A 14,905-nucleotide genomic window follows, 5' to 3' on the forward strand; every position below is an offset into this window, starting at 1 on the left:
TTAAATGCCATTCCACACCAAAAAGGCTTTGCTGTCCCTAAATCTAAAATACATGAGCGTTCTTTGCATACACCACTAAAATGAATTTAATGAAAAACAACCTTTTATTGGTGTGTGTATATACTTTTTTTATTAAACATGGACAACAAAATATATGGATAAAAGGTTATGGGATTAAATACTCTTGTGAAAAAAACAATATGATATATAAATCCACTTCTTATTTCAAGTAAACTTGCTAAATACGAAAATACAGTATAAATATAACTGGTTACCTGGTTATGGAACATTTTGCAAGCAGCATCTCAAATATAAATTGCCATTAGGTTTACAAAAAAACAAAAAAAGAACATGCACCATCATTCATTTCCCACAATAAAAACATTCAATCACTGTATGCATGTTTAGTTTTCATTAAACAATCAAGATGACAAGGGTTAATAGCAGAACAGACAATAACTTTAGGCATCGGGAGAGAACAAATAAAAAGGTAGATTTATGATTTCTCAGAGCTGTTAAGAGGACCCAGCAAAATAAACTCATCCCACTTCTGCAGCCCATTAGCTTGACACAAATACATTAAACCTGGAGAAGAGAAGGTAATCCGGAACCACATAGCTTCATTCAATAGTATGCACTGAATGACAAGCACTGAATGATAACAATAAAGAACCAATGACCGATGCTGTCCATGCCCTGTTGTGACATATATCACGAATTCCTGTTTTCAATGAGGGTGGTAGCATGGGCAAATAACTGGCATATAAGTGCCCATCTATGAACATCATCCTCCCCTAGTAACTCTCTAAGCATAGGTGCTTGACTATAGTAGGAGTCTTTAAAATCAACACATTTAGTGACACCTCCGAGACAAAATCTAAAAGGAAAACAGGAAATGTTCTTATGCACTTACTACTGCCAGTTGTCTCGGAGGCTTCTGATGCACTGGAAACGTTATCTGAAAATCTTTCATCAGCTGAATTGAAAAGACTTGAGACACACGTTCTCTCATCTCCATGCTCCAAAGATGTGTCTCCTAGTGAATTCTTGTCCCCGGACATGATGGAAGTGGGTTCAATCACAATAGGCTTGGAATCCTAGAATTGTGAAACAATTGAAAACAAACTAAGCTCTTCGGACAAAAAAAAGCATTCAATCTTCTAGGGGTTATTCAAGGACTTCTCAAATTCATCAATCAGCCATACACTATAATTTAAAACCGCGCATATTAAACTTACCTCAAATACACTGTCCTTTATCCACAGACATCTTGGAGCCTGCCTCCGAGTTCATAGACTATTTGTTCCTGTTCAATGCTTACTGGAGTCTCACACATTTAAGCTTCCACAATCACCATCCTCTCCTCTTTACCGTATACGTTTGCCTTATCCTGTTTGTATTTTATTTGGAACCCCCTTTCCTTCTACTATTTTGGCTTTTTCTCTTCTATGCAATCTACGGCAGGGCACAATTCGGCTGTTTTTTTGGATAAGCCTAGGTGCTCCAATATAACCACACAAGTGGTTGACTCAGTATAAAAGCTTTGTAACATAACTGCACATGAAGTAAGCAAATATTGTTTGCATTCTCTTACATTTTCAAAGAGTGATCTAGTTACTTACCTCTAATCATAGATCCCTCCGCCTTTAGGTTGACATGAGATTCCACAGTAAACGGAAAGTAAAACCTGTTTTAGTGTCCATCCAACTAACATTCATATTAACAGGAGAGATTAATAGAGCTGCAGATAAGAGTGCATATTCAACAGAGGCCAATAGTATACCATATTTTAGATCTCTGTCCTCTTCCCAAAAGTCAAAACAATTTCACTTCAGTTTGATTTCTCAACGACCACTGGGCAGGCAAAGTATTTTAAAGTTATCATGACAAAAGGAGATGGAAAAGTTGTAATCTACATACACAAAAATACTTGAGAATAAGCTGCTGCTGGTAACTTGTGCATTCCCTGTAGCATATGCTGTATGTCACCTTCAACTTTGCACACACTTCTCAAGTGAAGGTCCATCGTTAGCTTCAGCTAGGCAAACTAGGGGTATCCTGCAGTGTGGCCTTGCTTACGTGCTGTATATACTTAGGCTAAAAGGTCCTATGACCTGCAGCTTAAGACTGCCAGTGATAAGCGAGGCCTTAAAATGCAGACTAGGTGCATGGCCAGAGCCCATGTCAATATTCCCGATACTGCGCCTACACCCACTGATACGGTCTAAATGAGCATGATATGGAGCATGCTCATTTAGACCGGCAACTGGCCATCTACATTAGGCTAATGTACAAGGGGCTATAAGGGTAGTGGGCAGAGGGTAGCAGAACAACAAGTTACTTACCCATAGTAACGTTCTTTTGACTGGATGTTCCTCCCACGTATTCCTCATGATACATCTTTTCAGTTTCAGCTGCTTTGGATTTTTTTTCCGGCCGAGGGCGTTGCGAGCCGATGCGGTCGAATCTATGTCCTTCGAGGGCTCCCGTCCCGGAGTAGGCGTCATCGTCAGCATATATAGCACTTGCATTGGATTCAGTTCAGTTATTTACACATACCTCATGCAGAATTACCAGCCTTGGTGAGTCCTAGACAGTACTAGACTCTGAAAGATTGTAAAGTGTAATACCTTGAAATTCTACAGCGGGGTAGGCTGGGAGGGTCGATGAGGAATACGTGGGAGGAACATCCAGTCAAAAGAAAGTTACTAGGGGTAAGTAACTTGCCTCACTGGAGAGCTACAAGAAAATTAAATATGGGATCCTTTTCTGGACCTTTATCCAGAATATCTGTTAGGTCATCTTGCTCAAACGCTGGAGCAGGTCTGCCCCTTCCCAGAAAGTCAATGACTCTAGTCATCAGTTGCCTATATGAGGCAGCAGCATTGTCTGCTGGGTCTGGATTGCCAAATTCCATCTTAGGTGAAGAGTCGAAACCACTAGCTGATTGCACATTTTCATATAAATCCTTTAACCTGGATTCTTCTGGCTTTCTGGGACATTAGGTGTACCGAATTCCAATCCAAATGGTGGAGTATCGTGTTCCAATCCAAATGGTGGAGTATCGTGGTCTGAAGGTTAGTAATCCTCATAAATTGAAGATAAACTTAAAGAAGAAAAAGTTACTTACCAACTGGTAACGTTGTTTCGATTGGATGTTCCTCCAACGTATTCCACATCTTTGACATGTAATGTCCACAGCTGTGTACTTCGGATACTTTTTCGGCAGAGGGTGTCCTGCATCGATGGTGTTGGGTCGATGTCCCTCAAAGGCCCCCCCGTCCAGGGCGACGTCACAGGATATTATAAATAGGACGGACGGCGCCCATAGCCTCAGTTTATGTTTTTTCCTCCATAATGTGTGACATGCACATATCCAATGCCTGCTTGACTGCACATAGCCTTACAGAAACTTAAGCTACAATTGCATAGGAAATTCTCCAGAGGGGCAGGCTGGGAGTGCGACGTTACCAGTTGGTAAGTAACTTGTTCTTCATATGGATTGTGTCCTCCAACGTATTCCACATCTTTGACAGACTCCCAAAGCAGTACCAGAAAATGGAGGAGGGAAAAGAATTTAGAGTACCCAATCAGATGGCAGAATAAAGAACTGCCTTACCAAAGGCCATGTCTTGACCATGGAGCGTATTCAGGGAGTAATGTTTAACAAAGGTGTGGATAGAAGCCATGTGGCTGCATCACAAATATTCCTAATAGGATTGCCCCGTTGTAGGGCTGTGGAAGCAGCCACGCCCCTAGTGGAATGAGCTGGCAACCCTTCAGGAGGGTCCTTAACCGCCAATCCGTAAAATTCATTAATGGGGAGGATAATCCACCTGGACAAGGTCTGTTTGGTAACAGCCTGGCCCAATCTGTGTCCAGCATATCCCACAAAGAGTTGATCGTCCATTCTGACCCTGGACATCCTAGAAATATAAAAGCTCAGAGCTCTCCTAGGGTACAACCTATGGAGTCGCACCACTTCCTTACCAGGATGAGGGGGGGGGAGGATAGAAAGACGTAAGAACTACTTTCTGGCTTAAATTAAATTCAGACACTACCTTAGGTAGAAAGAAAGGACGTACCCTTAGTACAACCCTATCACTGTGGAACACAGTAGAGGGTGGCTTAGATAAAAGTGCCTGCAATTCACTCTGCGAGCGGAAGTAACCGCAACCAAGAGCACCGTCTTGAAAGACAATCTCAAAGGACAAAAGTGCAAAGGTTCAAACGGAGCTCCCATCAGGAATTTCAAAACCAAATTAAGATCCCAAACGGGCACCTGGAAAGGGGACGGCGGGAACACATTAGTGAGCCCTTTATGAAATTGGGAAATTAAACAAATCTTAAAGTAAGAACATTCTTCAGACGAGCGCTTGAAGATAGACAGCGCCGCCAGGTAACCCTTAATGGTACCCACTTGCAGGCCCCTGTGGGCCAAAGAAAGCAAGGGAACGGAACACGGAAAAGGATCAACATTTTGCCCTCTGCATCAGTCGCAAAACTTACGCCAACGGTACAGGGATTTAGTTGCTGGCCTCCTGGCCGAAAGCAATACCTCCATCACGTCATCCGGGAAGTCCCAATCCTTATACCTAAACCTGTCAGATACCAAGAGTGAAGGTTGAGAGTCCTGACCTCTGGATGGGGAACCTGCCCCACCCCACCCCACCCTACCCCAGCTCCCCCCACCCTACCCCACCCCCCCCTTGCGCAAGAGCAGATCCTCTCGGTAGGGAAGACGGCGTGGAGGGCAGATGGACATTTCTAGAAGGTCTGGGTACCACGCTCTCCTGGCCCAATACGGAGCACTGAGCATCATGTGGGATCTGAACCTCCGTAACCTCCTTAACACTTGAGGAATGACGGAGACTGGAGGAAACACCCACATCTAGAAAAACACACAGGCACTAATAGTAAGCAATTGAAAAACACGGTCACTAAAAGATATACACTCCCTTAAAAGAATATTAGACAAGTCTTAAGTAAAGCCCCACTTATTTTCAGACAGCTGTGAGCGCTTAATGTAGATGGCACTCTAATAATTCGTTTTAAAAAGGGAGAGAAAAGCAGAGAATAAATTGAAACAGATCCCAACACTTTTTCACGAACAAGAGAGGAAGGCAAAGTAACACCGTGAATTCAGAGTCAGTAGGCCGGATCCGCTTTAAGATGATCAAAACGAAATGTGTCCAAGGTCACACGGTTGCAGTGCACAAAGTCTTGTAACGGTTCAAAAAGGAGATGGACCAAAGAAAGGGACCAGTTAGAGGGTCAAGGTGGCCAGCCCAGTCCAGAAGGTTAAGGGGTTATTATTACCTTGTAGCAATCTTTAGAAAGGGAGGCCTGGCGGACACGGTACCTTAAAGTGGTGATAATACTCCAGCGGGGGCAGTTGTTCCTGGCAGCGGATGCAAGTTGGTGCTTCGTCTGGGGGAAGAGAGGATCTCGTCGGGGAGGAAGACAGGAGTCCGTTGCACTGGCAGGGAAGAAACCAGCCGCGGAGTTTCTCAGGTACAAGGAGCGGTCCGTTGATTCGCGGTCCAGGGGTAAGTGGCTATCCGGGTGCCGGGGTGCTGGCAAGGGCAATTCGACCACAGACCGGTCTGGGGTGCGAAGAAGAGAAGGTAAACTGGTTGTGCCCACCAGTCAGGGGAAGAAGCCTCTCCAGCCGGGAGATCTTCTCTGTCGTCCGGAAGTGGTGAGTCGGTTCCGCAGGGCTCCACCGGTAGTGTCGTCGTGGTAGGTCGGCTCAGCTTCTCCCTCGTCGGATTCTCAGGTCCTGTGGCAACTTCTGAAGTTCCAGTCCCCAAAGCCATGCTTTTATGCAGCATACCCCCATTCACTCAGCCTAGCTGTCGATCAAACATACTAAGTGGTGAGCCGGCCGGCTCACCACTTGGGCCAATCACACAAGAGTGCGACTTGAGTTACCAAGGTAACTCAGTCCAGGGTGCCTAAACCCCCTCGGTCCCAGACAGAGTGGCACCACTTTTGGAGGCTTCTGTGGAGAAGCCCGCTAAAAAGTGGAACAAGGGCTCGACTTGGGTTGGAGTCACAGAAGAGAACACAAACGCCATTTTAGAATCGAGTCCTGGCAAAAAATACCAACCGGCGAATTAATATTAAATAAACCGGCGGTATGTTCGAGGCTATGAGAATTAAATAATTAGAGTTGGTAGCCTCGGACAATGGGAAAATCCCATAGGGAAATATTCGCGGTCGAATATAAAAAGTAGTTTCCACTGCCACCAGCCAAAACTCGACCAGGGGGGACGGAGACGTGCCCCCTCGACTAACAGACCCCGGGGCAATCGAATTGCCCCGACCAGTACGTCCACAATATGATTGTTTGTACTGGTTTCTGTTAATAATTTGGGACTAGTAAAGCCAATGGTGACTTAACATGCCCTGGGAGACAGTAGTCAGTCCCAGGGTATGGAGTCTATGGTGGGGTGTCACTATGACACCCCTGTGTTACTGCATGGAGGGTGCTGTGTAACACACATAGTAAAAACACATGAGACCCTATGGAGTAAAGGACCCCATAGCCCATAAAACACATTAACAGTCAAAGGAACACCATAAATCATGTCCAAGAGTGGGAGAAAAAGAGTCTCACTCTTGGCAGGAGAAAAAAACAAACTCCAGAAATCCAGCAAAGCTGCTGGGGGACTCACTACATTAGGAAATTCAGCCCGAAGAGAGAATTCTCCCTAACAGAATGCGTCTCCTAAGGCTCCTCTCGGAGGAAATTCCCTTGAGCAGAATCTCTCGCACTTCCGGTTGGCACTGGTGGCGAAGAGATCCACTTGTGGGGTTCTCCAAAGGGCAAAGATCTCCAGAAGGACTTCCTGAGCCAACTCCCACTTGTGAGAGATCGTGCTCTGCCTGCTCAGAGCGTCAGCAGCTGCATTGTTCTCTCCGGCTAGATGAACTGCAGAGAGCAAAATTTCCTGCTGGATTGCCCAGAACCAGAGCTGCATTGCCTCTCTGCACAACGGGAGTGACCCTACCCTGCCTTTTTTGTTGAGGTAATGTATGGCCACTGTGTTGTCCGTCATGATCAGGACACTCTTCCCCCGCACAGACGGCAGAAAAGCCTTCAGGGCCAGCCTGATGGTCCTCAGCTCTACCAGGTTGATGTGGACTATGGACTCCAACGGAGACCAACGACCGCTGGCGGTCAAGTCTTCGGCATAAGCTCCCCAACCCGTGAGGGAAGCGTCCGTCACTACAGTCACCTCCGGCCATGGTTGCCAAGATGGCTCCCCCTTCATCGGGTTCCCCTCGTTGGTCCACAACAGAAGATCCTGAGAGACCGAGCTTGGAATCTGAACGGGATCCGACATCTTGCTCGAGAACTGTGACCACTGCATCTTGAGGACCCATTGCCAGGATCTCATCCTCAGCCTGGCCTCTGGCACCAGAAAAATGCAGGATGCCATGAGGCCAAGCAACCTTAAGAATTTGAAAGCCGGGAGACTTGGGCCATGTTGAAACTTGTCCAACATCTGCACAATGTGATGTGATGAGCCCTTACCTTGGGAGGCGAGCACTTCCCCAAGGACATGTCCAACACAGCCCCGATGTACTGGAGCTGTTGGGAAAGTGTCAGATGAGACTTCTTGAAATTGAGGGAGAAGCCCAGCTTGTGGAGGGAGCGGCAGGTGAGACTGAGGTGGTCCACTGCTTGCTCGGGAGAACGCGCACGGATCAGCCAGTCGTCCAGGTAGGGGTAGACATGAACCCCCCCTCCTCGCCTGAGATACGCTGCCACCACCACCACCATTAGCTTGGTGAAGACCCTCGGGTGGAGGTCAATCCGAATGACAGGACCCGAAACTGAAAGTGCGAGTCGGCAGCCGCAAAACTCAGGTACTTCCTGCGCTTGGGATGAACCGGCACATGAAAGTAAGCACCCTGTAGGTCCAGAGACACCAACCAATCCTGAAGTTTAAGGGCCTGGAGGACTTGAGAAAGAGTGACCATCTTGAACTTGTCCTTCCTGAGAAGTTTGTTCAATCAACGCAAGTCTTAGTTACTTACCTGTAACTGTATTTCTCCAGCATTGGTATCTTTCATAGATTCACATGCTTGAATATTCCCCGTCGTCAGACTGGGAATCCTCGGTGATAAATTTAATAATAATTTTTTTTTTTTTTTTTTTTTTTTTTTTTAAATATACACACATTGCTACCTAGCAGTGCATGTACATAGCCCATTATGGCCTATGAGCCATTTCATTGTGTAGTCCCTCCACCTCACTTTGGTCCTTTATGGCCCCAGCCAATGAGGTGGCAGGGCTTAAGCTCCGCCCCCGGCAGCCATCTTTAGATTTTGAACCGTAGAGATTACAGTATGATGGATGCCGAGCATAGAAGCAGCCTCTCAGGGGAGGCAGGCGGGCGCATGTGAATCTATGAAAGATACCAATGCTGGAGAAATACAGTTACAGGTATGTAACCAAGACTTCTCCAGCATTGGATCTTTCATAGATTCAGATGCTTGAATAGAATACCAAGCAGTTAAAACATGCCACCATTATATATATATATATATATATATATATATATATATATATATATATATATATATATATATATATATATATATATATATATATATATATATATATATATATATATATATATATATATATATATGCATAAATACAGAAAAAACATATTTCTGATCAAACCTTTACCATGCAGCAACACAACGGTTACATACTTCGGGAAAGGTGGGAAAGGAGGCTGGTCCTACCTTATACAAAGAGATGGCGGAGCACTGCCTGTCCAACTGCAGCTTCTTTGTTGGTATCTTCAGCCAGGCAGTAGTGTTTGGCGAAAGTATGCAGAGTGCTCCACGTGGCGGCTCTGCATATGTCCTTCAATGCCACCCCTGCGTGGAATGCTGTTGACGCCGCCCTTCCTCTGGTGGAGTGCGCAGACGGCGGTCTAGTTAAAGGGTCGCCTTTCAACTGATGGCAGTGGGTGATGCAGGATGATACCCAGCGTGCCAGACTTTGTTTAGATATATGCTGACCCTTGGTACGGCCAGAGAAAGAAATGAATAGCCGGTTTGAGGAGCGGAACTCCTTGGTTCTTTGCAAGTAAAACTTCAACACTCTAGCAACGTCTAGAGAATGTAATGTTCTTTCCGCTTCAGAAGCGTGATTCTGGAAAAAGGTTGGTAAAACAATGCGCTCAGTGAACGACATCTCCGAAAGTACCTTGGGGAGGAACTTCGGGTGAGGCCTTAAGATGACGCGGTCCTTCTGGAACAAAGTAAACGGGGGTTCAGAAGACAAAGCTTGTAACTCACTGATCCTTCTGGCTGATGTGATGGCTATCAGGAAAGATGTCTTCCAGGACAAGAATTTCATTTCGCATCTGTGTATGGGTTCGAAGGGAGGTTGCATGAGGGCTGTTAAGACGGTGTTGAGGCTCCATTCCGGAACTGGTGTAGGTGTAGGCGGATAAGTACGCATCAGTCCTTTCAGGAAGATTTTAACCGCTGGTAAGGAAAGTAAGGCTTGCGTCTCCGCGGTTACTGTGTAAGCCGCTATGGCTGACAGATGGACCTTGATAGAGGACAGTGAGAGCCCTGACTTAGCCAGGTGCAACAAGTAGGGCAGAATCTGATTAACCGAGGCCGTGAGGGGATCGATTGCAGAGGTCTCGCACCATTTGGAAAACCTGGTCCATTTCCTGGTGTAGGTGACTTGCGTGGACGGGGCTCTAGCGGCCCTGATGATATCCCAGCATTCCGATGGTAACTTTAGGTGCATCAGTTTGCGCTGCTCAGGAACCATGCTTTGAGAGACAGGCTCCTCGGGTCGTGGTGGAGGACCTTGCGGTTCTGTTGCGTCAGTAGATATTGATGCGTCTTGAGACGAATCGGGGGTTGACAGGATAGGTGCCTCAGCGTCGGGTACCAGACTTGCCGTGCCCAATCCGGTGCAATTAGAATCAAAGAACAATCCTGTTCTTTTACCCTGCGAAGTACCCTCGACATGAGGGGAATGGGTGGGAAGGCATAGAAGAACTTCCCCGACCAATTCACTGAGAACGCGTCTCCCACGGGTATCTTGAAGCAAATCTCTTGCATTTTTTGTTGTTCCTGGTGGCAAAAAGGTCGATCTGCGGATGGCCCCACAAGGCAAATATCCGTTGGGTTTCTTTTTCGTCCAGCTCCCACTCGTGGGACGCTGAGTATTCTCTGCTTAGCCTGTCCGCTAGGACATTGTCCACTCCTGGAAGATGCTCTGCCCTGATCTGCACCCCGTAGTGCAAGGCCCATGCCCAAAGCTGTTGGGCTTCTTGCGACAGGATCTGTGACCTCGTGCCTCCCTGCTTGTTTGTATAGTGCATGGAGGTCGTGTTGTCTGTCTGGACTGTAAGAACTTGACCAGCTATAACCGGTAGGAAGGCTTTCAGCGCCAACCTTACGGCCCTGAACTCTAACACGTTGATGTGGAGCTGGGACTCTTGTGTCGACCAAGAGCCCTTGGTTTGGAGGTCCGCAAGATGAGCGCCCCAACCTGATAAGGAAGCGTCCGTCCTCAGCAGAAGGGTCGATGTCGGTGCTTGAAACGGCATCCCCTGCAGAAGATTCCTCGGAACATTCCACCATCGAAGGGCCTTGTGCAACGTCGATGGAATCTGGACAATGTCTTCCCAGCCTCCGAAAGCTTGTTTCCATTGGTGGTCCAGAGCTTCCTGCACAGGTCTCATGCGAAGCCTGCAGTTCGGTATGAGGAATATGCATGATGACATCATGCCCAATAGGGATTTGTAAGAGCGTACGGATGTTGTCTCTTTCTGTAGGAAGTTCGAAGTTGAGCGTAGAATCGCTGCTATTCTTTCTGCGGATGGCCTCACTCTGGGAATGCTGGTATCGAGTTCGGCTCCCAGGAAGAGAGCTACCTTGCTGGGAATAGGGCAGGATTTTGTCTGGTTTATGGAGAAACCTAACTCTTTTAGGAGGTTGACAGTCCTCGACACTGCCGAGCGAGCCTTTGCAGCGGAACTTGCCTTTATCAGCCAATCGTCCAGGTATGGAAAAACTTCCGTTCCTGCCCTCCTGAGACTTGCTGCTACCGGCGCCAAGCATTTTGTGAAAACTCTCGGAGCCGATTTTAGCCCGAACGGGAGCACTCAAAACTGAAAGTGAAGCTCTCCCACCGTGAACCTGAGGAACTGCCTGTGCGCTGGATGGATCGGTATATGGAAGTATGCGTCCTCCAAGTCTAAAGTGGCTAAGAAGTCGTGCTTGTTTAACCAAGGTAGCACCCCTTGTAAAGCTACCATCTTGAATGTTATGCGCTTGATAAATTTGTTGAGTGCCCTCAGGTCCAAGATGGGTCTCCATTGACCGTTTTTCTTTCTGACGAGGAAGAATCAGGAGTAGAAACCTTTTCCCCTCTGAGAATAAGGGACTGGTTCTACTGCTGCCTTCTGGAGCAGTTTTTGCACTTCGGACATGACCTGTCTTAGCATATGCACTCTGCGAGATGTTGGAGGCAGAGAAGGAGGTTGGTCCAGAAATTCTAAGGTGTGACCCTTTTGGATCACCTGTAACACCCATTTGTCCGATGTAATTGATTGCCAGCGCTGGAATAACTGGCTCACCCTTCCCCCCACCGGGGTGTGGTGAAGAGGGGAAAAACATTGGTCGTCAGTTTTGCTTGCCTTGTGACTTCCCTTGGGCGGAGCCACGTCTGCCTCTATGGGCGTATCTGTTGGATGACTGATATTTATTGTCTTGGTACGTGCCGCCTTGTGCTTTTTGACCATACGAGGAACGACCGTATCCTCTGAACTTGGAAGATGAGCCTCTAAAGGGACGAAAAGACCGATGGTCCTTACTTTTGTCCTTTAAAGAACTGATGGCTCTGGCTGTGTCCGTGTCTGTCTTGATTCCCTTCAAATGATCGTCTATCTTCTTTCCAAAGAGATCTTGTCCATCAAACGGCATGTCTAATATCTGCGCCTGGACTTCAGGTCTAAAGTTAGTAGCCTTCATCCAGGCTTGCCTTCTGAGCACTGTGCCATGCGCCATCTGCCTGAAGCCTGATTCGGCCACATCAACCGCTGCGTCGATCATGTGATCCGATGTTGCTTCACCATCCGCGATTATCGATTTTGTCTCCTCCTGGAGCTCTGGTGGTAATTGTGTCGCCAATTTAGACATCCGGAGCCAAAGCTCGCGATCGAACCTTGCGGTCATGGCCAGCGCATTGCCCGCTCTGATTGTAAGCGATGCAGAAGATGATACTTTCCTGCCCATGGCTTCCAGTTTACGTCCGTCCTTATCCGGTGGTGCCGACAACGGTGAGGAGGGGTTGGCGAGTTTCTTTCTGGCCGCCACTGTGATAACCGAGTCTGGTTTCGTATGACCTCTCAAACAAAGAGGTGCCGAATCCGGAGCTTTATATTTCTTTTCTGGCCTGGACACCAGCGCCGGAGTCGATAAGGGTGTGGATAGGATCTTGGATCCGGAATCCCAGATGGTATCGAGGAGAGGAATTGTGGTCACTGTCCTCCTTCGTTTGTCCCTGTGCTCATAGAGCACCGATTTCCTTTCCTCAGAAGAAACCTGAATTTTAAACAATTCTGCGGCTTTACCTATAATGGTGTGGAAAGAGACGAGATCATCCGGCGGTGAGGCCTTGCCCGGCGAGTCTCTCCTCCTTGGCTTCTCGACTACGTAGTCATCCCACTCACTGGATGCGTCTGGCTCCTGTGTTATTTCTCCTTCTTCTGGTTCAGAGAATTCTCTAAAAGGATCCTCCTGCCAGTCTGATACCGAGATGGTGGACGGTACCATAGTGGGGTCCACATCCGGAGATCGCGGTCTGCGCGATGACTGTGGCGTCGGGACTCTTGTAGGTGAAGCACTGTGGGTGCTGCTCCTTGGTCTTCGAGCAGGTTTCGGTGATCCCATCCGTTTTTGCGGTCTACTCCTGTGAGGAGAACAACCAGATGTGCCTGGAATCGGAGATGACTCTCTAGGAATAATTCCTGATTCTATGGGATCAATCGGAATTTGCTTCTCCTTTTGCCGCCTGTAAAATTCTTCTACAATCCTCTGCACAGATAACATGAGTATCGGGTCATGAGGGTATTCGGATTCTCCCGTGGACGGTTGCCAAGGAGGGCTGTATTGTTTAGGTAAGGGACCGGTGGACTCTTCCATCACTTCCGCATCAGAGAATTCTTCCTGAAGAATTACATCCGGAAGTTCTGCCATGTGACCCAAAGGTGAAAATTGCTGTACCAGTGGTTCAGTTTCAGTATTCTTCTCAATGACATTGCTTTCAATGACAGGAGTTTCAAATGTGGAAGGCCGCAATTCCTCCGTAATTTGCGGTGCTATCTTCGTCAACAAACATCCCGTATGAGATTTCGTCGACGACTGAGATTTTCCCGTCGACGAGGGCTTCTCCGTCGACGACTGAGGGTTTGCCGTCGACGAGAGCTTCGTTGACGAATGTGGAATGCGTTTCGTGGATGACTGCGTCATGGATGAATGCTTCGTGGACGAGTGGTGTTTGCTCGTCGACGATTGCTTCGCGGTCGACGTGTCCGATGACGATGATCTTATTGTCGACGATGTCTTAAGCGTGGTCGTCGTCGTTGCTGGTTTCGTCGACGGTATGGCCGATGACGGGCCTTTACCTTTCCCTTCATTCGTGGGCGGTTTCCCCGCCGACGACTGCCCCCCCCCCCTTTTTGCAAACTCCTCCTTACCTCTGGAGGCAGATTTTGCAGACTTCTTCTGGCTTGGTAAATCAACTGGAGGCAGAAAGGGTATCAATTCCAGCTTCCTCTTTTTGGACTTGGGAGAGGAACTCCTTTCCACTGAAGAGGCCCTTCTCTTTGAAGTTTGTCTCTCAGATGGAGTGCTGGATTGGACAGGAGCTGTTCTGACAGACTCTTCGTCCGAAGATTGATCCCTGGATTCCAGGTAAGAAAGGAGTCTTCTATGCCTGTCATGAAGGGTCTTGGTGGAAAAAGTTCTACAAATCTCGCATTTTTTAATGTCATGAGGGTACAGACAATAAATGCAATGCTCGTGGGGGTCTTTGTTGTAAACCAATTTCTTTTTGCACCTCGTGCAGTCCCTGAACAGGGAAGGCTTCCTGACAGCCTGAGGTGCCTCCATTTCTGAAGAGAAGTTCAGTCGACGATTTTGAGAGGAAAACAACAAGTTTTGTCTCCCAGGTTAATTGGAAACAAAGCCCCTGAGAAGGGGAACAAAATGGAATATATTTACTAAAAATATTCCACACAAAAGTAGAAAGAATTTGAAAAAAGCTCAGAGAGCTTGAGGATTCCCTGTGTCTGTTAGACTGCGGTGAAAAATCTAAAGATGGCTGCTGGGGGCGGAGCTTAAGCCCTGCCACCTCATTGGCTGGGGCCATAAAGGACCAAAGTGAGGTGGAGGGACTACACAATGAAATGGCTCATAGGCCATAATGGGCTATGTACATGCACTGCTAGGTAGCAATGTGTGTATATTTAAAAAAAAAAAAAAAAAAAAAAAAAATGTATTATTAAATTTATCACCGAGGATTCCCAGTCTGACGGGGAATATTCAAGCATCTGAATCTATGAAAGATCCAATGCTGGAGAAATCCAGGATGGGTCTCAATCCCCAATCTTTCTTTGGAATAAAAAAATATGGGCAATACCATCCCTTGTTCCTCTCCACTACAGGCACCAGTTCTATAACCCATTTCTCTATCAGGGTCAAGATTTCCTGCACAAGGAGGGGATCTGGAAGCATCAAAGAGAGATTCCCTGGTGGATTGTTGTGAGGCTGCTGTAGGAAGGGAAGGCAGTAGCCATGGGCTATTGTATCCAGAACCCATGCATCCGAAGTAATAGCTCGCCAT

At 47.2% G+C, this 14,905-nt stretch overlaps 1 protein-coding gene across 2 annotated transcripts in view; it reads right to left on the reverse strand.

Moving 5' to 3' along the window:
* USP32 (ubiquitin specific peptidase 32) overlaps positions 1 to 14,905 on the reverse strand; it is a 3,569,419-nt gene that overhangs the window by 2,350,017 nt on the left and 1,204,497 nt on the right. For both annotated transcript variants that reach the window (XM_069615070.1, XM_069615069.1), the window contains exon 13: positions 914 to 1,097. In XM_069615070.1, the coding sequence (XP_069471171.1) occupies positions 914 to 1,097 (184 nt within the window). The remainder of the gene's footprint in view (positions 1 to 913; positions 1,098 to 14,905) is intronic.

The sequence above is a fragment of the Ambystoma mexicanum genome, chromosome 9, assembly GCF_040938575.1.
Source record: "Ambystoma mexicanum isolate Mex_15411 chromosome 9, UKY_AmexF1_1, whole genome shotgun sequence".
Classification (NCBI taxonomy): Eukaryota; Metazoa; Chordata; class Amphibia; order Caudata; family Ambystomatidae; genus Ambystoma; species Ambystoma mexicanum.